Source organism: Oncorhynchus keta, chromosome 10, assembly GCF_023373465.1.
Source record: "Oncorhynchus keta strain PuntledgeMale-10-30-2019 chromosome 10, Oket_V2, whole genome shotgun sequence".
NCBI classification, from domain to species: domain Eukaryota; kingdom Metazoa; phylum Chordata; class Actinopteri; order Salmoniformes; family Salmonidae; genus Oncorhynchus; species Oncorhynchus keta.
In genome coordinates, this window is record NC_068430.1 from 25,825,968 (window position 1) to 25,850,042 (window position 24,075).

The following is a 24,075-nucleotide window of genomic DNA, read 5'->3' on the forward strand; positions in this document are numbered from 1 at the left end:
AGGGGGTAGTAAGTTTTAAGTTCCTCAAAGTGGAGAGGATAGTAAGTTTTAAGTTCCTCAGCGTATACATCACGGACAAACTGAATTGGTCCACCCACACAGACAGCATCGTGAAGAAGGAGCAGCAGCGCCTCTTCAACCTCAGGAGGCTGAAGAAATTTGGCTTGTCACCAAAAGCACTCACAAACTTCTACAGATGCACAATCAAGAGCATCCTGTCGGGCTGTATCACCGCCTGGTACGGCAACTGTTCCGCCCACAACCGTAAGGCTCTCCAGAGGGTAGTGAGGTCAGCACAACGCATCACCGGGGGCAAACTACCTGCTCTCCAGGACACCACCCGATGTCACAGGAAGGCCATAAAGATCATCAAGGACAACAACCTCCCGAGCCACTGCCTGTTCACCCCGCTATCATCCAGAAGGCGAGGTCAGTACAGGTGCATCAAAGCAGGGACCGAGAGACTGAAAAACAGCTTCTATCTCAAGGCCATCAGACTGTTAAACAGCCACCACTAACATTGAGTGGCTGCTGCCAACACACTGACTCAACTCCAGCCACTTTAATAATGGGAATTGATGGAAATTTATGTAAAATATATCACTAGCCACTTTAATGTTTACATACCCTACATTTCTCATCTCATATGTATATGTATATACTGTACTCTATATCATCTACTGCATCTTTATGTAATACATGTATCACTAGCAACTTTAAACTATGCCACTTTGTTCACATACCCTACATTACTCATCTCATATGTATATACTGTACTCGATACCATCTACTGCATCTTGCCTATGCCGTTCTGTACCATCACTCATTCATATATCTTTATGTACATATTCTTTATCCCTTTACACTTGTGTGTATAAGGTAGTAGTTTTGGAATTGTTAGGTTATATTACTCGTTGGTTATTACTGCATTGTCGGAACTAGAAGCACAAGCATTTCGCTACACTCACATTAACATCTGCTAACCATGTGTATGTGACAAATGCATTTGATTTGATTTGATTTCATGTACAATGTTACACCTCCATAAGAGACAAGGTTTTGTCAATTATGTCCTCCATTTTTGTTATTCCAATCTATAAGATGACAACGAACTTCGTTTTGGTGGCTTTTAGTCTTGCGGCATGCCTACTTTGCATTTGCCTGTTGTGATTTTGACAGCTTCCTTTCCAGGAGCTGTATTCTCTTAAAGTAACATCTGTATGAGATTAACTGTGTGAATGTTTTGTTTCAATGTGTGTGCAATTAATCACTGTGGGTGCATTATTATTATTATTATTATACTATTGAACTTCAATTGGATGATGGCCTCCTCCTGCATGACACCTGAGCTACATTCTGCTTCCTTTCACGCCTGAGCTTCCTCTATCCTCCTGAGGAGGACTCCTTCCGCTACCTCTGTCACCTGAGCTTCCTCCTGTATGCATGTGAGGAAGCCTCCTGCCACCTCTGTCACCTGACAGACCATCTCCTGCAGACCACCTGAACTAAATTCAGCATCTGCTGCTTCCTCTGCTGGGTCTACGCTCTCCTTCACTCTCTTGTTCTCTCTGACTTTCTCACCTAAAACTCCTACATCTGCTTCCCTGTCCTCTCCTTCAAAAATAGACCATTCAAGACTTTAAACCTGTTGATAAAACAATAATGATCCATCTTTAATTGCTACGAACTTTGTGGTTGGCTTACTACTTTTTGTACTACGCTGTGCATCTGCTGCAGATTGAGGGGGTGAATGCAATTTATTCTGGTAGGTACTGCCTCGGAAGACAGTGTTTTCCATGAACCCTTGTTGAAAGACATTTTTACCAGAAAAGTATCATATGACTGAAATGTATTTTTATTGACCAAGATAATAATCAGAATAAATCACTCTTCAAAGTGTGCCTCACACACAGAGTAACCAACCCCCTTTCTTCAGGTCCTCAAAGGACTTCTGCAGACTGATGTCCCTACGCCTGGTTTAATCTCACATTTGATTGAATTCAGCTAGATGTTGGTCTATGTTTAAAAGGTCTCCTGTTTTATAGTTAACTTAGGAGTGTAGTGGTTGCTATAACATCTGTGGTAGTATATTGTACATAATAGTTAATGTCCTCTATCCCTGTTATTCACCCTGATTTTTACTTTTTAATAGTACTCTACAGTTAATTATACAGCTGCCGGGTTGTTTTTCTCTCTGTATGTGTAAGAGGAGTGTGACATACACTCCAAAACTGACACTCCTCTGTGAGACACCACCTTAACAACCATCGCCTGATTAGCAACACCTCCAAAAGTACATATTATAGAATAAAGACCCACACATTATCCTGTCCTATGAAACATTAGAATAAAGACCCACACTTTATCCTATGAAGCATTTTCAATTGCTGCCCTCTTAAACCTGATTGATCTTTTGAAGCTCTGCTCTAGTGGAACTTGTTCAGTTTGTCTCAGTTGTTGAAACTTATGTTCATACAAATATTTACACATGTTAAGTTTGAAAATAAATGCAGTTGACAGTGAGAGGACGTTTCTTCTTCTTTTTTGCTGAGTTTATATAGCTATATCCTATTATAATCTATATTTTGTTTTCTCCTATTGCAACTGAAAATACAAGGATAAAGTTCACATTATCATAGGAGAGTTTGATGCTTACCTGCTCGGTGACAGAGGGTACCCCTGCCAGCCCTATTTGCTGGCCCCTTACCCTGAGCCCGGCCTGCAGCAAAGTTATAACTTGGCTCACTGCAGGACACGAGCCAGGGTAGAGGACCATTGGGATGCTCAAGGCCCTGTTCCAGTGCCTTCATAGGCTTTGGGTCACCCCAGAAAGGGCATGTGACATTATTGTGGCATGTGGAATTCGCCACAACATTGCCACAATTAGAGGAGAACAATGTCCTACTCAACCAGTGAACGGTCTTGATAACGATCCTGACCACCCCGCTGACACACGAGATGGAAGAGCATTCAGAGATACAATATGCTACCATCATTTCTGATTGACCCATCACCTCCCCAATGTCAAATAAAGACAATATGCCTTTCTTTTTATGAAGTCTTTATTTCCTGCTAATACAAATGCAGTATAGTAGTTCATATGTTTGTTGTTCAAACAAGTAAAACCATTTACCCGTGGGCACCTCACTCACCTTTAACTGATGTTCTACCTGTGGACACCTCACCACCTTTAACTGATGTTCTGCCTGTGGACACCTCACCACCTTTAACTGATGTTCTACCTGTGGACACCTCACCACCTTTAACTGATGTTCTACCTGTGGACACCTCACCACCTTTAACTGATGTTCTGCCTGTGGACACCTCACCACCTTTAACTGATGTTCCAGCAGTTGTATTTCTATTTTTATCTTTTGCATCTGCAGCCTCATGTGGTCAATTTCTAAATGACATTTTCCAATTTGTTCCTCCAAGTACAACTTGTACAGCTGTTTCACAGGGAGCTATAGTAAGACAAAAGAAATTAATTGAATTTCACTGTGCCAGGTCTACTTAGTTTCATTGTAAGTCATGGGCCAATGCTGAACAACATCTTAATGAGGTAAGTTCTGCTGTGGAGCTGGATGGAACCTCTTCCTCATTGTAATTTCCAGCATTGCTCTGTTAGAGAAAAAGAAGGTGCAAGTTTTATTATGGTACAACACTATCATCAACTGTTAGATGTGATTTTTAAGGCATAACCCTCAATAGGCCTCTCTGTATCTTCCCTCTCTGTGGCAGCTGACAAGGTGTCTTCATCATCATCCTGTTATGAAAATTTACAATTTTGGTGTTCTACTGTAACCATTATGAAAAATCTGTGGATTATTAAGAGTACTTACAACTGCATGGAGGTCTGTTATGGCAGAAGGCTCCACCAGACAGATGACACCATCAGTAACTGGTAGAAGATTAAACAGTTAAATTATAACTTCCCCCAGAAAAGTGCCCCACCTAATTTGAAGTTGTGTCTAAGATGGATGGGTGGGAGTCACTGAGGTAACACTGGCAAAAGGATGAATGTAAATACATAATTAATTTGGATAACTAACAGACACTTGTGTCCTGTGGGGTGGTTGGGTCAGATGAGCTTCTTCCAGAGATGCCTTCAGCAATAGGTTGCCCACTGTTTTGACTGAGAGCCATCTCTTCAGCCTCTGTGAGTGGTGGTGGTGGACCCCCCCGCATCTGTTTTTCGGCCCTCAGCCTTTTTTCTATTGGCTATAATGGAGGTCAAATTTGAACGTGTCCAGTCAGCACAAATTTGGAGACTGGTATGTATGAAGGAATTTAGGTGTTACTTTCAAAGAAACAGTATTTAATCCTGGCAGTGTTGGGTTGGCTGAAAATGGTACTTTTTTTTGCTTCAAAAATGTCACTAAATACTTAAATATATCACATGTTGAATGTAGCCACTTAATGCTGTTTAATTAGGAAGGGTAGGCTAAACAACATCACAATGTAATGAAATTATACCTCACCTGTTTGAAGTATATTTTTATACTTCATCTTCAGTTGCTGACAAGTACATTTTGTGGCTGTTGGGTTGCACATGCATATATATATATATATACACATATGTGCACGCACACACACAAACATATATATGTGTGTGTGTGTTGAATAAGTGGAACACTTACAAACTTTTTTTCATTTTTTTCAATTAATACTCATGCATTGACTCGGTCAGCAATCTTCTGCCATGCCAGTCCACGTTCTTTTGCTGCTGCTAATGTAATGCTTTTTTTCTTAAATATATACTCATATTTGCTTTGCTTTATCTTGGCCAGGTCGCAGTTGTAAATGAGAACGTGTTCTCAACTAGCTTACCTGGTTAAATAAAGGTGGAAGAAAAAAAAAATATAGATATATTCTGCATATGCGTTCATTAAGATTTCTTCCTCCACTGGTGAGAAGTAGGAGGTTTGAGCCCTTTTTTCTCCTGTTGCCATGATGAATCATGTTCTCTGCATTCCATTGATGAGGGCTTTTTATCTCCCCATGCACATGCTTTACTCAGGGTTAACTTAACTCAGAGTTGATTGAACTAATTGTTATCACCTGTTCTGAAACAGAAAACTCTGAGTTTGACAGCTCAGACAGAGTTAGTTAACTTAGAGTTCAGGTTTAAACTCAGAGTTTGTTAAACCTGCTTTCTGAAACAGGGCCCAGGTGAAATATTTAGTCAGATTGGCTAGCTACTTGTCATTAAAAGCCTAAAGGGGATATCAGCAGTTTCTAGATCCATCTTTGGACTGTTAAATTAATGATATGTACCCATTGATTCTTGAAGATATAACATAAAATACCTTATGAGCTTAGTTCAACCGTCATACCCCACCAGAACCCCAAATGTTTGTAAACAACGTAAGTGTAAACAAACACAGTATTGCCTCAAACTATAGCATGGATGGTCAGTCCTTGCATCCATGGCTCTGGCTATGAATTTGAGAGTGGTAACATTTCTCCAGCCCTGTCCCATAGCTTTTTACCCAAACTGGAACATGGAAGATGCTTTACTGTTTCTACTGCTGATTGCAGCTTCAAGTGCTTTTCATTTGCTTCATATTGTAACCTGCAATAGGCTCGATGTGAGTGCAGTATAATGAAAAGACTGGCTCCTACTACACTGACCAAGGGCTTTTGGTCTTGCTGGCAAAGGCTAATTACCTTTCAGTTAGACCAAAAGGCCTGACGGCTCTTATTCACAGCGCAACAGTTTGTCAGAGAATTTGGTCTTTCCTTTGCAGGTAAAGTACTATTGAAAAACAGATTAAAAGTAGACAATACGGTTGCTGTGTTTCTTGTTTTCCTAAGCATATTTACCATAAATACCAATAATAATAATTAGGTGGGCGCTTATACTTGTCGTATATTGTGTCATTCTGCACCATGTTATTTTAATTGTTCATAGGTATAAACACAACTGGACCAGAGGAGGGTGGGAGGAGCCCAGCAGATCTAGTTCTGGCAGTTAAAGACGTCTTCAATTCTAAATGTAATATGTTTATGTTTAAAGTGTTTTCCCTTCTGACAATAGCAAACAGCAGATTAATTTAGTCACATCAATAGATTATAGATACATTTTGTCACATCAATAGATACCAGATACATTTGGTCACATCAATTATTGTAGACTAAATGTAATTGTATTGTTTAGTGTTACCAATAATGTAGTATGTAACATTTGATGTTTGATATCTACAGTATGTATGTATGTTATCCATGCCAAGTTCTCTGTATCTACCCTGTTAGATGAATGTGGTGGAAAAGATCAGGTTCCCCTACCACTCTTTTGAGGGAACCATCGTCATGTCTGGGGCATGAGTTTACCATCAAGAGACTGTGATCTTTTGGAAAGAAGCAGCTGGAAGACATACTGGCAAAGGGCAGGGGACTTCAAATTTGAAATTAGTAGGTGTAATTAGTAGGTGTGTTATAATAAAACATTTATTATAACACGAAGAGAGTGGTATGAGATCTCTCTCAACAATGGACAACAGAGTGCAGCAGGAAATGTCAAGGTAACAGACGTCTAAACCCCTTCACTGCCTGGGTTCCTATCTGGTGTATTTGGAAGGGTATGCGTGTGTGCGTACTTTCCCCAAATCTTCCCGTACCTTCCTAACATTCCCTTTCCCTCACAATTTCCTGTACAAAGTCGACAACATGTCGATAAATGACTCAGAATGGCCTTTAGGGTTTATAGCAGCAGTCATCATTTCGTTGTCACTTAGGTTACAGGCAAGTGCTGGAAATTGCACCCCAGTGCTGATGTCTAATGGAAGCTCTCTGCTCGCCCAGTTGAAGTCAGTGGCCTCTAATGAGGCAGGTTGCTTGAATAAAACACAAAATGTATGTATTAAAAAAATATCTTTGTGTGTTGTATGAATTACCTCCATATCGCACATTACCAATTTCCCACAACTGGTTGGGAGTGCAGTTCTGCTCAGTGCTCTGTGGATGGTAGTTCCATCCCTCTGTGAATGAGTACAGGTCTGTCTGAAGGCGTGACAAGTACACATACTCTTTATGTTATAATAAAGGTTTTAACCAAGCATGTTTTTATTGGAATTACACATTGAATAACACTGCAATCAATCGAAGCTGTTGTCAACATATTTTCCACTCCATTGTTACATTTTGCAATTTAGCTAAGCCTAACAAATAACACATTTATCACAGCCTTTAACATGTTTGTAATTATTTACAACCAGCAAATTATACAACAAGTATTCACATGCAAATGCAACAACAATAATTAAAAGCTCATGAACAGTGTCATGGTGTCTTCATTGATCACTCACAATGCCAGCTGTCAATTTCCATTGCATGGCATTGACTACCTTTGCGGTGAGCTTTAACTCTGATTTAATAGATTGTACTACAAAACTGACTCCTAGTTTAGTCTCTTAACTTCTTCAAAAAAAGAATTAACCACACAGGACACCCACTTCGACATTGGCCCCTTTCAGCCTTGATGAAAATTGGCGTTCTGCAATCAAAGAACATTTTCTGAAAATGTAAAAGATATTTGAGCTGTGTTCTGGTGAGAGAAACCAAAATCGCATTGGCCAGCACACAAACAGTAAGTGTGTGTCATATACTAACAATTACTTGTTTCCATCACAGACTCTCAGAGCTCTTTGGCTGTGGCAGGATCTGGTGCCAAGACAGCCTGCTGTTGATAGGGAGGCTGTGAAGGCTGGGCCTGCTGGATGGCAGTCAGCAGAGAGGGAAACCAGATAAGCGTGTCCATCTTCACATAAAATGAATGACCTTAAGTGACTGATTAGATAGAGGACTATTAAGGATGATCTGAAAGGTGCCTCACTAAAGACTTTTGCAACAGGAACAGGGAAGTAAGGGTAATAGGATGCCACAGCTGGGACAGAGGGGTGTTGGCAGCTGTGTAAACAATTAAAACAATTACATTTCTACACTAAACTTGAGAAGAAAATCAACACTTTCATGTAATTTCAGTGTACAAGTAAGCTAACTCATATTGTAACGGCTTTCCTCCTCCTCTTCTGAGGAGGAGTAGCAAGGATCGGACCTTGACGCAGCGTGGTAAGTGTCCATGATACTTTAATAATAATAATAATAAGTATGATTCTCAATCAGAGACATCTAACGACACCTGCTTCTGATTGAGAACCATACCAGGCCAAACACAAAACACAACATAGAAAAACGAACATATTACAACCCACCCAACTCACGCCCTGACCATACTAAAATAAAAACATAACACCCCACTCCATCATACTCTTTACCCGCTTCTTAACCCGCCTCCGTGGTGCCTTTCGAGCTGCGACCCTTGCCGCCGACCTCGGACTGGGGACCCTGGCAACAGCTCTGGTGGACATTCCTGCAGTCAGCATGTCTATTGCACACTCCCTCAAAACTTGAGACATCTGTGGCAATGTGCTGTGTGACAAAACTGCTCATTTTAGAGTGGCCTTTTATTTTCCCCAGCACAATGTGCACCTGTGTAATGATCATGCTGTTTAATCAGCTTCTTGATATGCCACAACTGTCAGGTGAATAGATTATCTTGGCAAATGAGAAATTATCACTAACTGGGATGGAAACCAATTTGGACCTCTTCATCTGCAGACAGGGTTTGAAAAAAAAAATCCACCTGTCTCCATATATCAAGAGATGAGATACCCGATTGGTTGGATGATGCTGTTCTTGTCAATTATCCTGAAAAAACAATCAATCCTGCATCGTTAACACTATGGAAAGGTCAAAATGCTTTATTATCTAATCAAATCAAATTGTATTTGTCACATGTTTAGCAGATGTGTAGCTAAATACTTGTAATCTAAATGTTGAAAGAGTGTGGGCGACAGAGAGAAACAAAATGGTGCCATTTGAGGTGGGCGCTGGAGATGAGGGTGTGAGCAGGTGAGTGGGGTGATGTGAATATTTGTGTGAGTCCGAATGTTTTTGTTTGTTTGTGGATGTTTTGTATTGTTAAAAAAAAACAATGGGAAAAAAACTAGTCCAATATAGGATTCCAATAGGATTCTGGTAGAGGTGATACAAAATCCTATAGGACTGCAAGAATTGTATCGGGTCTGATAGGATTACTTTTGATTCCCAATAGGAAAAAACAGTCCTATATAATTCCAATAGGATTCTAATACAGGTGACACAACATCCTATAGGACTGTGAGAATCCTATAGAATCCAATATAATTACTTGTTTATTTCCAATAGATTCTAATAGGATACCAAAAGGATTCTGATAGAGGTGACGAGATTCTATTGAAAAAAATCACTAATCCTATAGGATTTTTTCACAAGGGCTGAAATAATGTAGAAACAATGTTGATTCAAACAGTTTTTGCCCAGTGGGTAAGTTGATGTTCTGTGATCCCCACAGGCCCATCCAAACATGATAAAGAGGAAGCACGTTAAATAATAAAACATATTTTTTCAGAAATATAAACTATAAAACACAAGTGAAAATATCAGAAATAAATTATACATTGCCTATTAATAAAAAGATTGCACTTCCTTCTCTGTTCCCAAATGCTATCAGGCAGCTTTCCACTCCACCAGGTAGGCTAGCTGCATTTGAGTTTAATATTATAATCAAAAAAACGATAACAAAGAACTTGACTGCATGGTAACTTTATTATAACTTAGATAACAGAATCTACCCCAAACCTCAATGCCTACCTCCATTAACCAACCTATCTGAAGTTAGACAAGACCATCTTAAATGTTAACAAGCAGCTGTCCATACTAGAACTCCACTAGATAGTTGCATGCCTTCATCAGGCGTTTGAGCTTGCGCTGCAGTGCATCCCTCTTGCTGCCGATGTCGATGTCCTCCTTCAGCAGCTGCTCGATGTTGTCCTTCTCCTGCAGAGTCTGAAGCATCTCCCTCTGCAGCTGGGAAGCAAACTCCTGCAGCACCAGGTAGCGGATCACCATGGGAATCTGATCAGCCAGACGCTGACTGGCAATCTGTCAAAGAAAAAAAAAAGAACAGGAGTGTATCAGCTCTTGGGCATGAGACAATGAACTTCTTTTAACAGTAGCCTGCTGTAAATCCTCCTGACTTACATGATAATAGGACTTGAGGTGCAGCATCATCTCCCGTAGGGTAGCATGGGTGTCAAGGCCGTTGACAGTACTCCTTACAGAGACAACAGAGAACCCTTTCTGACTCCCTAAATGATTTTTAACTAACTCTCCCTCCTCCAATTCTTCCTCCTCCCTCTTCCTCTTCTTCAGGCTGGAGCTGTAGGTGCTGTCCTGTGTGTACACTATCAGCTCCATCTTGAACTGAGTCCTCAACGTGGACTCAGCCATAGACTCCTTCTCCTGCTTGATGGTCTCGATCTTAGTCTGAAGGCCCAAAAACGAGTTATTCAATGTGTTATCTCCGCATCTTGTTTAGGTTTAACTTGATGACCAGCTGTGGCAATATACAGTGCCTTGCGAAAGTATTCGGCCCCCTTGAACTTTGCGACCGTTTGCCACATTTCAGGCTTCAAACATAAAGATATAAAACACACTTATTTTTGTGAAGAATCAACAACAAGTGGGACACAATCATGAAGTGGAACGACATTTATTGGATATTTCAAACTTTTTTAACAATTCAAAAACTGAAAAATTGGGCGTGCTAAATTATTCAGCCCCTTTACTTTCAGTGCAGCAAATTCTCTCCAGAAGTTCAGTGAGGATCTCTGAATGATCCAATGTTGACCTAAATGACTAATGATGATAAAGTATATAGAAAGTATATAGAAACAGTTATGAAAACAGTTACCTTTGCTGTTTTCAGAAGGATAGGGAAACCTGTGAAGCTGTTCTGAGCCAGCAGTATGAACGCCTTCCTAGCAGCATCTAGAAAAGGGAAGAAACACCACTGTGATACATACAGATGTAGGATCTTAATTTGATCACTCTTTTGTTGCTAATAATTTTCCTGCACTGCAGGAAATGCAGATGAGCTTCATGATTTACATAAATCCACTGAAAACACACAATAACACAAGGTTATATTAACGGTATTGCATACACACACATCATTGTTTAATTGTATTGTTTGTATATTGTTGTATTTAACATTTCTGTGACTGTCCTTGTTTATCAGTGTATCACTATTTTGTTACTTGTCATATTATGTGTTTCTTATGGACTGCAGGAACATTTTGCTGCGACAATACTGGTCAAACTAAGATCTGACATCGGTAGGACTCAAAACTACTACCAAACTCAAAGATAGACTACATGCTTGGATGTAAATCATTTTGGTGGCTTCATGGTTGAATCAAACCCAATGACTGGGTTTCAGGATAAGTAAAAAAAAAATTTTTTTTTTTTTTTAAAGATCTATGTACTCAATACTATACCTGAAATCTCCTTCAGTTTCTTGACTGCTGGTTCCTCCAGTTGTTTGATCTGGTCTTTCACCATCACCTCAAAGGTCTTGTAGTTGATGAACCCTGGGAGCTCCCTTCCACGGTACGTCTTCTCATAATCATCCACTTCTTTTTCAATCTTCTTTTTAACTGCAATATGAGGCATCCACATTATCCTGTTGTTTAACCTAAACGTGTGAGTGTAAGCATTCAATGTGATTTTAGATTCACAAGAAAGATGCTATGAGGCTACATTATTTTTATACATCTATGTTAACAATCTACAACTTTGATATGATATTTTGTTTGTCTTGAAATATCTGGGCACTACATTTGACATTTTGATGATGGATAACACAGGAAAAGAAAAAATGTTGACATAAATGGCAACTCTCGGTTCCCAAACTTCCTGACCCAGTGTTTATGGCCAATGTTTGATTGGTGTATGAGAATTGTGTACTCACAGTTCTTTCCAGAGCGATCCACGTGTGCCTTCCATTTCCCGAACTCTGTTCTGAGTGTGGAGAAGACATTGATGTCTCCACTTTTCAGCTCCTCCCCAGTGCTCAGGTTAATGGCATCCTGGGTGAACAAAGTCACTTTCTGCCACACGGAAAGAGGAAGTATCACGTGTCAGTGTATCCTAAGAATGAGGAACTATGATTGCTTTGAGCTTCAGGGACTCACATCGATCAGAAAATACAGCCGTTCTTTTGGGTCTTCAGGGGGTCCGGTACCACATTTCTCCAGAGCGGTGCGTGTCTCCTCCAGCTTTTCCTCAATCTGCTCTTTTAGACGAGGCATGGATTTCTAAACACAAAGAAAGACATTCAAACAAGCATATAACAATACACCCTGCAAATAATCACGGTATATTCACATAAAGCCAGAGAGGTACAGGGACATCATAATGTAAGAATAATTCACCTCGATATGTTGCACTAGTTCAAGAGTTAATTTCTCCGCCAGTTTAGGGATGGTGGCATGCCCCTCATCGTAAAGTGTGCTACATAAAGGATAGAGAAAATGTGAAAACACAATGCAAACCTTTCAGAAAATGTTGATGCATTTGTCAGACAATAAGACAACAACAACAACAACAACACAGATCTGAAAATTATAGGGGAGACAGCCTAAAAACACACCGGTAGGATTGTCAGACGTTTTCCGTCAACAATACTTAGCAACTCTGAACAGAATGTCACAGTCAATCTCTTTTGTGCTCACACAGCAAAGACCTTGAAGTAATTAACCAGTCAGAATTGTTCAAATAACTCAAACCAGAAGGTGGCAATAGTGTTGCTTGGAAATGCATGTCTGTGTGTGTTGCTTTATGGTCTAGTCCAGGTATTCCCAAACTGGGGTATGCGCAATGCGCAATGCCGTTGGGGGTACGCCAAATAAAAATGATTGATTCAAAAATATATATATAATTCTTCACATTTTTAAACAGTTATATTTTCCAACAGGGCTATACATTTGGGTAAGATTTTTTTCTCACCTGAGTAGCCTCATTTCACTGCCAAAAATTGAATTAAACCATCTAGTAAACCATCTAGTTTAACTTTGTTAAAGCAAGGCCCCTGAACTCTAATGTGTTTTCTGCACAATGCAATGATATGGGCAGCGACCATGTAACGCTTTTACAATGTACAGAAGTGTGCTGGTTATCAAGGGGCAAAGTATTGACACGTTATTTTGAATTGAGAGACGAGCTTAAAGTTTTCTTTACTGACCACTTGCATGATGACGAGTTTCTCACACGACTGGTCTATCTGGGTGATATTTTTTCTCGCCTCAATGATCTGAATCTAGGATTACAAGGACTCTCCGCAACTATATTCAATGTGCAGGACAAAATTGAGGCTATGATTAAGAAGTTGGAGCTCTTCTCTGTCTGCATTAACAAGGACAACACACAGGTCTTTCCATCATTCTATGATTTGTTTGTGTGCAAATGAACTCAAGCTTATGGACAATGTCAAATGTGATATAGAGAAACACCTGAGTGAGTTGGGTGCGCAATTACGCAGGTACTTTCCCGAAACGGATGACACAAAAAACTGGACTCGTTATCCCTTTTATGCCCTGCATCCAGTCTACTTACCGAGACGCGAACAAGAGAGCCTCATCGAAATTTCAACATGCGGTTCTGTGAAAATGTAATTTAATCAGAAGCCACCACCAGATTTCTGGATTGGGCTGCGCTCAGAGTATCTTGCCTTGGCAAAATGTGCTGTTAAGACACTGATGCCCTTTGCAACCACATACCTATGTGAGAGTGGATTCTCGGCCCTCACTAGCATGAAAACGAAATACAGGCACAGACTGTGTGTGGAAAATTATTTAAGACGGAGACTCTCTCCAATACAACCCAACATTGCAGAGTTATGTGTATCCTTACAAGCACACCCTTCTCATTAACTTGTGGTGAGTTGTTCACAATTTTCGATTAACAAATAAGGTTTTATATGTAAGATGGTGAAATAAAGAGAAAAATTATTGATTATTATTATTTGTGCCCTGGTCCTATAAAAGCTCTTTGTCACTTCCCACGAGTCGAGTTGTGACAAAAACTCACACTCATTCTTATGTTTAATAAATGTATAACATATTGTGTGTGTGGCAGGCTTACAATGATGGCAAAAAAACAACATTTGAGAGTGCGCTGACCCTGGTGCTAGAGGGGGTACGTAGCCGGAGGTTGAATGTTTGAAGGGGTACAGGACTATAAAAAGTTTGGGAACCACTGGTCTAGTCAATAGCTAGCTGCGCTAATGTTGCTATTGTTGTAGAAAGCCCTTGTTGATACTAGCCAGATGGCACCAGCTAGATAACTAGCTAGCAATATTTTAATTCACTCTACATAATTGCATAGTGCCCATAGATACATTTTTAGCTACCTGGCTAACGTTAGCTAAATTGTTAGCATGATTCGCTCGCTACCTGTTGTGCTAGCTAGGTAAAGTAATGACACTGCATTGATATTCGGCATCCAGCTACAGGCAGCTGCTTCATGGAAACATATCCATTGTGATTTAATTATAATGTTACTGACTATAGTGGCCAGATAGCTAGCTTGGTAAAGCATTTAGTGTTGTGTGCATTGTGCTGCACTTATTACCACTCCCTTAATTTCATATGAGGTGTGTGTGACTGCCTTGCTCAGTTAGGAAGCTAACTAATAAGCTAGTGCACATTGTCAAACCTAACAACAACAACAAAACTCCTTTGTTTTTTGTGCTTGAAGAACAATTCTCATGAAAAGGGTGGATGAGACTGGAAAAATTACCCTATTTTTTATTTTTTCTTGTCACTCCCCTCACAAAAAACTATAGCAGTTTTGAAACGGCAGTAAAAGTGCAGTAACTGCAGTATTTTGGACGCAGTCGTTACAGAATAACTGCAGTGTACTGCACTGTAACTGCAGCTGCACTGAAAAATTACTGCAGTAAAAATACGGGGTTATTTTGAACGCAGTATTTGCAGCATACTGAAGTTATACTGCACTCTGACTACAATCGTTCTTCGTAAGGGTCCAGTCGCCTCCCCCACGTGGAGGTCTGTGCTCTCTGATTGGCTCAAAGTCAAGCTGTTGGCCACAGCTGAGCATTGCAATTCTACAAGTAGAAACTGCAGTTTCATCGGTACCAGGTTGGTACACAGCAGGTACGAATTTTATTCTAGCAAGAGAAGGAAAGGCCTCATACTGTTATCAGTACCTATCGGCAGTCTCAGATTCTCAGTGTGTTTCATGCTTAAGATGGTCTGGCTCGATGGCTGGAATCTTTGGTAAATCTTGTTATCTCGTGGGGTAAAGAGCAATAATTGGCCGCAGAATGTTCATGACTAATTGTCAGCCCTCTGTATACCAGACTTAAAGCACACTTCAACCCAGAGGACCAACCTGAGATGAGCGTGGTCTTTGAAGAAAGCCTTCTCCCTCTCTGTGGCCTCGGTCAGTGAGACTCGCTCCATGATCTCTTTCTGTCCCCTGCACTTGACTATCATGTAGCCCTTTTTCAGGTGGATAACCTCATTATGAACTATGTCCACCACCGTCTCCTCTGTGCCTTTGTCTACCAGGTCAGGCTTGGTCAGGATGCCTGTTCAATGGGAAACACACACAAATCTCACTCATTAAAGTCAACACAAGTCAACATGGTTTATAATCACCATTACACAAGAGCTTGCTTCATAATAGTTGAGTAAATAATAAAGGGTGGAATACCTAATGTCCTTTCACCTTGAGGGTCCACCTCTTGTGCCATCTTCAAAGCCTCTGTGGTTGCAATGTCAACGTTGCATGGCACAACCACCAAGTTGATTGTTTCTTGCTTTGTGATGAACTTCCGTATCAGTATCTTAATCTGGAAATGCCAAAGATTATTATACTGTACATAAAGTGTGGTGGGGGGGATACGTGTCATTTTGGCTTCTGCTCTAAAACTGGGGTCCTTCTGTAGCACAGTTGGTAGAGCATGGCGCTTGTAACGCCAGGGTAGTGGGTTTGATTCCCGGGACCACCCATACGTAGAATGTATGCACACATGACTGTAAGTCGCTTTGGATAAAAGCGTCTGCTAAATGGCATATATTATTATTATATATTACAAATGAACAGTGTATTCCCACTAACATTGGGGGTGGGGTGGAGGTACTGTATGTACCTGTTCCCCAATGTTCTCAGGTTGACCCTTGACAGCTACCCGGGCGATGCCTGGCAAGTCGATGAGTGTGAGGTCTGGGATGTCAGGGGAGCCAATCTCCAAGCTGATGAGGTCATCACTGATACCCACCCCCACACCTGCCATTTCATCCTGGGCTGGAGGGGGGGAATAAGAATACAGGTGCCTTAGAACTAGTTTACTGTACTAACAGTTAATGATATTTTGAATGGTTTTAGGTATACATGAAAAGAGTATGTTATAGTGAAGAATAATGACTCAGTTTAGACGCTTGAAGTAATGAGAATGGGTCAATGACAGTGACCACACCCACCTTTCCGAATTTTGTTCTCCACATCAGAGGGATCCTCAATCTCCTCCTCATGGTGTTGGTAGCTGATTTTTCCATGCCATTCCTCTCCTTCTTTCTTCCTCTTCATCTTCAGCTCGAGAGGGCATCGTGTTACAATACCTGTCAGAGTTGACAGAGGAGGAGTGTAAAAGAGATTAGATGACTCTGCAAGAAACCCAGAGAAAAACAGCCCGTATACATCACCCTGTCAGAGAGTTCATTGGAAGAAGAGGAGTGAGAGAGAGAAGAACAAAAAGAATATCAACTTACAGTGCCTTCGGTGTTGATATGTTACAGCCTTACACTAAAATGAATTACATTTTTTTAAATCCTCAGAAATCTACACACAATAACCCAAATGACAAAGCGAAAACAGGTTTTTAGACATTTTTGCAAATGCATTGAAAATAAAAAACAGAAATAGCTTATTTACATAAGTATTCAGACTTCAGACCAAAAGAGAAACACATATTTCCTACTGATGAGTCAAAAGGGACAATAGAAGGCAGGCTCTGAGGGTCAGGTCTTGACACGTTCCTGAATAATAGAGCAACACCTGAGGGAATGGCATCTAAAACAATTGCAAGATCTTTAGGTGTTACAAGGGACCTTGTAAAGTGATATGAATTCCTTATAACTGAGTAAAATAACCTCCGCATTTACCAGTTGGCTCACCAATATGATATTATTTCGGAACCAATATTCTAAAAACCACTGCCCTCATCTCACCTGTTTCATCAGAATCTAAGTAACTTTTATTCGCCAAGTACATTTACATGGGGCGGCAGGGTAGCCTAGTGGTTAGAGCGTTGGAGGTTGCTATATCAAATTCCCGAGCTGACAAGGTTAAGAAAAATCTATCTTCTGCCACTGAACAAGGCAGTTAACCCACTGTGCCTAGACGTCATTGAAAATAAGAATTTGTTCGTAACTGACTTGCCTAGTTAAAAAAAGGTTTAAAAAAAATAAACATGTACCTACCAGGAATTTGACATGATGAAGCCACAATAAACACATAATTTACACTATCAACATGTACACTACGTAGAAAAACAACAACTACAAGCACTGTTAACACTATAAACTACACGATAAATTATGCACGTACAGAATGTTCATGAATTATCACTCACCACTACCCCTTGGCAAAGCCACCCCAGACAGCGCCTCCAGCACGGAGCTCTTTCCCGAACTCTGGTCCCCTATCACGGCGATGGCTGGCAGCGCAAGGTCCTTCTCTACGCCAAGGGAGCGTAGAGAGTCGATGAGGTCAATACTAGGACGCACCTTCTCCTCATAATGTTGGTTCAGCGTATAATTCATGATTTGAGATTTTTTTTTTAAACGGTTAATACACTGCAACTGACTACTGACTGTATAGGATCTGTAGAAAGAGTAATCCCCGGGAAACGATTCTTAACCATAATAGAGTTTCACTTTCAGTTCTTCAACACCGAGGTAACCTGAGTTTCATCTCACTGGATTTTACATACATTTTTTCAAATTTCCTCTGGGGGTGCAGGTGTAGAGCGACCTCGAACTGATGCTAAAGTTCGCACCGGACAGACGCGGGAGTCTATCCAAATCTTGTGTCATTAGTAAGCCTTTGAAATAATCAATCATATATTTTTTTAGTTTTAATGGAAATGTAGGTAACAAAAAGTGTCTTTTATGGTCGTCACAATTGTGACCAGTGGGATAATGTGATGTATACTGAATTAACATATTTCTCCTATGCAGTCATGAAAAGGCTTATATATCCCAGCTGTCACGCCCTTGCCATAGAGAGGCTTTTTATTCTCTATTTTGGTTAGGCCAGGGTGTGACTAATGTGGGCATTCTATGTCCTTTTTTTCTATGTTTTGTATTTCTAGGTCTTGGCTTGGTATGGTTCTCAATCAGGGACAGCTGTCTATCGTTGTCTCTGATTGAGAACCATACTTAGGTACCCTTTTCCCCCACTTGTTTTGTGGGAAGTTAACTTTGCCTTTGTTCAGAGCACATAGCACAAAGCGTCACGGTTTGGTTTATGGTCTTCATTTGTCGGAGTCATTTTGAATAAAGAAAAAAATGTATGCTTACCATGCTGCACCTTGGTCCAGTCCTTCAGCCAGCAGTTTTTGATGTCCCATTGGTAGGATATTCATGATCGTACCTTGTCTAATTTATTGTCCAATGATTGCATGTTGGTGAGTAGTATTGACGGTAATGGCAGCTTTCCCACTCGCCTTCTCCAGGTCCTGACCAGGCATCCAGCTTTATTCTCTATACTTCCTCTTGCAAATAACGGGGATATCGGCCCTTAGGGTTGTTTGGAGAATGTCTTGTGCGTCCTCCTTGTTGGAGAAAAAATCTTTGTCTAATCCAAGGTGAGTGATCGCTGTCCTGATATCCAGAAGCTCTATTTGCCATGAGATATGTTTGCAGAAACATTATGTACAAAATAAGTTACAAATAACGCAACCCCCCCCCACACACACACACACATAATCGCAAAATTGGTTGGGCGCCCGTAAAACTGCTGCCATTTCTTCGAGTGCCATTTTGAGCTTGATCTTGCTTGATCTTGAGTTTCAGTATGAATACAACTGCTCTGCTCCCCTCAATGCTCTGAAGAAGAAGGATGTGTCTTGGGCTTTTGAAGACTTGAAAGAGGCCCTAACCAAAGCACCAATGGTACTCTCCCATGGCTTCTGCCTGCCCAAAGTACAAACAGATGCCAGTGACATCGGACCTGGTGCTGTTTTGACAAGAGATTGATGGCAATGAGTGAGTTATCGCCTATGGATCAAGACTGTTGAACTCTACCGAGAATAATTACTCTTGTCTCTGAGCGAGAGTGCCTAGCAGTCATTTGGGCGGTGGAAAAGTGGCAGTCTTTTCATGAAGGGAGGAAATTCGAGGTCATTACTGACTACTCAGCCCTGGCCTGGGTGTTCCACCATCCAAAGCCCAGTTCAAGACTGATAGATGGATGATAATACTACATTTTGACTTCCATGTCACCTACAGAAAAGGACAGTGCAACATTGTTCCGGATACTCTCTCCTGCACCCCGGTTTGGGAGGCAGAAGCATGCTGGGACTGGATATCATGGGCCCTTGACTATTGTAGCAAATGGGTTGAATTGTTCCCCATGCGAGAGGCGAAGACCTCGAAGATAGCCTCCATTCTCACTGATGAAATATTCACCAGATGGGGAACGCCAGCATATCTCGTCTCGGACAGAGGAGCACAGTTCACCTCCATTCTTCTCAAACAGGTTTGCCAGCAATGGGGTGTTGTCCAAAAGCTCACTACACTGTACCATCCACAAACAAATCTGTCAGAACGCATCAATCGCACATTGAAGACCATGATCACAACCTTCGTGAAGGACAAGCACAACACTTGGGACAGCTGGTTGCCTGAGTTCCGCTTCTCCATCAACACTGCCTGGCAGGAGTCAACAGGTTTCACACCTGCAGAAATTGCTCTCGGGCCGAAGCTGAAAGGTCCGCATGAAAGGCTCATCAGCAAGTCACCTGATCCTGACCAGAATGCCTACTCACTGCTCGAGAGGCAACAGCTCATGCTGAAATAGGTTAAACGCAATGTCTCTAAATGTCTCCATAAATTGTGAAGCTGTGGAACCAAACCCGAAGTGTTACTGGTTTTCATTAGTAGTTCAATTATTTGTTGAATAAAGCGCTAAAGAAGAAAAGTAGCATTATAACAACTGTAGGCTCAAGGGATTCACCTTGGGTGGCTTGCTGCCAGACCATATAGTGGGCTCGGAACAGGAAACCACAGGGGAGCTCGAGGGTAACTGTGTAAAAAGCACACAAAAGGAGTACTAAGTATCTATAGTTTGTCCTTACTCAGACGAAATAATTGATTTCAAGAAATGTATTTTAGTTGAAATCCTATACCCAGGACTTAACGAATGTGACTCACACATAAGGGTGTTTTCCGGTCAACTAGAAAGAGAGGACCAGCCGCTAGCAGGAGTGTCTGAGATTATGCTGCGTTTATAAAAAATGGTTTAACCCCGTGGCTGAACGTATCCAGCGTGAACAGAGAGATAACACGAAGTAAGAGCCAGGCCACGCCAAAATAGTACAGAGCGGAATATAAATAAATATTAGATTGCTCGTTGGTGTTGTACACAAAAATAGCCCCCTCTGACATGTAGTGTACCGTGTCACAAATGACCCGCAGTGTTAACAGTAGAAAGAAGTGAGCTAATTTATGTGGCAAGCAGGGATAGACCAAGAGGGGTGACCCGGGTTGATAAAGTGAGAGCACCACTGCTAACTCAGTTTAGGATAGGAAGACAGGGAGGCCCCCTCACTGGGAAAGAGGCTCATACTGCAGGATAATCCAGGCTTACAACATGTGATGGGAGTTGACCCACCCTGTGTGGTCAAGAGAAGATCCACAAGCAAAGACAACTGGCGCATGAGTGAACCTAGTAGGACCGTCTGGGAGACGGACCGCACTAGTTGGTTTGATTTTGTATGCCATCTGTTTTATTTGTTAAATGTGCAAAAAAAATCCTTTCTTCTATTAGCGGCGTTGGATTTAGTGCTTACCAACTGTTAGAACCATACCAAACGTAACATATCATAATAATTTGAGAGTCTTTTATTTTAATTTCACTTAACCTTTATTTAAATAGGCAAGTCAGTTGAGAACAAATTCTTATTTACAATGACTGCCTACCGAAAGGCAAAAGGCCTCCTGCGGGGACGGGGGCTGGGACAAATAAAAATATAAAAATATAGGACAAAACACACATCACGATAAGAGAGAAAAAAACAACCCTACATAAAGAGACCTAAGACAACAACATAGCAAGGCAGCAACACATGACAACACAGCATGGTAGCAACACAAAATGACAAAAAATATGGTAGCAACACAACATGACAAAAGCACAACATGGTAGCAGCACCAAACATGGTACAAACATTGTTGGGTACAGACAACAGCACAAAGGATGCCTGGATATACTTGTACTATATTACGTCTAGTCTATGAGACCAGGCTGCAATAACCAACAGGTTTTTAGGTAGGCTGTCCTCTTTTTATACCTCTGGATGTGCCTATCTCAATAAATAAGGGACGAGTCTGGTTTTTCTATCAGTAGAATAGCCTGGACTGGAACAGATACAATATATATGTAAATAGTGATCAAGAAAATACATAGCCTTTTATTCTTTAATTTAGGTCCTGCTGCTGAAAAGTGTACTATCTTGCAATTGGATGTCTAAAGTTGTCTTGTATGTAGACAAATCAGTATAAGGATGAAAAATAGTATTTATACTTGAATGTTGTATTTTCATCAACTATTAAATACATGTCCATTGCTTTTTATGGATTTTGTGTCCATGACTCGTGTGCAAAACAAATTCCCATTAAGGGCATACAGGTTTCATTAACATTAATTTATTTAAAGGGATTACTTTTATGTATACTGAACTAAAATAGGAACGCAATTTGTAAAATGTTGGTCCCATGTTTCATGAGCTGCAATAATAGATCTCAGAAATGTTTCATACGCCCAAAAAGCTTGTCTTTCAAATGTTGTGCACAAATGTGTTTACATCCCTGTTCGTGATCATTTCTCATTTGCCAAGATAATCTATCCACCTCAGGTGTGACATATTAAACAACATGATCATTACACAGGTGCACCTTGTGCTGGGGACAATAAAAGGCCACTAAAATGTGCAGTCTTGTCACACAACGCCACAGATATCTCAAGTTTTGAGGGCGAATGCAATTGGCATGCTGACTGCAGGAATGTCCAACCGAGCTGTTGCCAGAGAACTGAATGTTTGTTTCTCTACCATCATCGTTTTAGAGAATTTGGCAGTACGTCCAACCGGCCTCACAGCCGCAGACCATGTGTACCCACGCCATCACAGGACATCCACATCCCGCTTATTCACCTGCAGGATCATCTGAGGAGGGGTGCTGAGGAGTATTTTTGTCTGTAATAAAGTCCTTTTGTGGGGAAAAACTCATTATGATTGGCTGGGCCTGGCTCCACAGTGGGTGGACCTGGCTCCCAAGTGTTGGGGTCTATAGATTAGGGCCTAATGAATTTATGTAAATTGACTGATTTCCTTCTATGAAATGTGACTCAGTAAAATCTTTGAAATTGTTACATGTTGCGTTTATATTTATGTTCAGTATATATCAGCCACCCCTGGCACTGAATATCATTATTGTCCCCGAATAGCTTTAGAATAGCATTTGCTTCTGTTGAGTAAGAGGGGGGGAGAGGGTGGCTGTATGATTCACTTGATATCATTATAAGACAGTTCCATTGAGTCACACTGTAGAGACAATTGGGAGCACCCTGCTGCCTGGAAATTGACTGAGATGCCGTGTCTTCAAAGGAAAGAACATTGCCAAGTTAATGAGCTATAGAGATGAAGCATAATTTACTAGTGCGTGCACCACACTCAATCAACTGACTGCATATCACTGTCTTGTCTCTGTTGTGTAAAGCAGCATAGTGCTTCATAAAATGCAGTCTTTTGTCATTATAACTTTATTTATTTTAATGTTTGCCTGTCTTGGACCTATTGAGCAAATACTGCATGTTGTTTATACAGTAGGGTATGTTGGTTGTGTAGTAACCTAGACTACAGTGTAGCTGTCCGGATCTCTGGCAGCAGATCTGAAGTGACAGACACGCTGATGATGAGGAGCAGAACGTCTTTGAGTGCTATTCTCCTCTCCCTATCTTCCTCCAGTTCATCATCAATCTCTTGTACTTTGGCTTCAACTCTTGACTGTGCAAGAGATGACAAAATGCTAACATTATTGAACATGCTGGAACCCCCTCTGTCGTAAATAAATCAATGATGTTCCTTGAGTGAATTTAGGAGATTAGGCCTATATGATTTGCTACGTTTCTGTCCAGTCATTACAGTGTTTACACTGTCACAGATGTCTCTCTGGATATAATTATTTTACCCTGAAACAGACACACCCTGACATCGGAGAATATACATGTTCTATTCTATACATATTCTATTCATAATCTCAGATGTCAGGGTGTGTTGGGATAAAAGAGTGATATCCAGAGAGAGACATCAGTCTTGTGAAGAGAAGAGATTGCAGAGAGGAGTTAACGCCTCTTGGCTGGTGTGCATTGGTCCTGTTCTTAATGGCCACAGCCTGTTGGAGCAGGGAGTCAGGCACAGATACAGCACCACACTGCATTTAGGCAGAAAGGCCTTGCTACTAGCTCAGTGTTCCCTTTTCCCTCCCCAAAAAACTCCAGAGATGCAGTGCACCTCCACAACCACAGCAGGGCACTCAGATGCCTTGATGATGATGGTGGTCAGAGGGTAGTCACTCGATGACCATGCTAGAATGGACCTAAGACTTAGTATAGTAGTCTGAACTGATGAGAAAATACAGATGCTCAACTGGAGTCACATTCTTTTGAGTCAATATTTTTTGTTCAGTATAGATGTACTCACACAGTTTCAGGCTTTTACCAGGGTAAGAGAAGTTACTCACAGTTACATGCTTTTAACGGGGTAAGAAAACAGAGGGCACATGACTACAGCCCTTCACTCTCACTGCACTAAAGTGCTTTTACCAGTTTCTTGAATTTCTCCAGACACATTCTCTTTGGGAAAGCTTTTCTTCCTTCATTTCA

At 41.0% G+C, this 24,075-nt stretch overlaps 1 protein-coding gene and 1 long non-coding RNA gene across 3 annotated transcripts; one reads left to right on the forward strand and one right to left on the reverse strand.

Annotated features, from left to right (window-relative positions):
- Positions 1-9,629: 9,629 nt before the first annotated feature.
- On the reverse strand, positions 9,630-17,829 carry LOC118388435 (interferon-induced GTP-binding protein Mx2). Its single transcript, XM_035777515.2, has 12 exons — positions 17,543-17,829; positions 16,392-16,529; positions 16,061-16,215; positions 15,622-15,760; positions 15,298-15,496; positions 12,318-12,396; positions 12,078-12,200; positions 11,855-11,993; positions 11,382-11,540; positions 10,796-10,872; positions 10,084-10,368; positions 9,630-9,984 (listed from the first exon to the last, which is right to left on the reverse strand). The coding sequence occupies exons 1-12, from the start codon at positions 17,730-17,732 to the stop codon at positions 9,760-9,762; spliced, it is 1,908 nt and encodes a 635-aa protein (XP_035633408.1). The 5' UTR covers positions 17,733-17,829; the 3' UTR covers positions 9,630-9,759.
- A 557-nt stretch (positions 17,830-18,386) lies between these two features.
- On the forward strand, positions 18,387-22,641 carry LOC127932178 (uncharacterized). Of its 2 annotated transcripts, none has more exons than XR_008144430.1 (3): positions 18,387-18,543; positions 18,647-18,778; positions 22,258-22,641. It is a non-coding gene; the product is annotated as an uncharacterized LOC127932178 (long non-coding RNA). The 2 variants fall into 2 exon arrangements; XR_008144431.1 differs by lacking the exon at positions 22,258-22,641 and adding an exon at positions 18,987-20,034.
- The last annotated feature ends 1,434 nt before the right edge of the window (positions 22,642-24,075 follow it).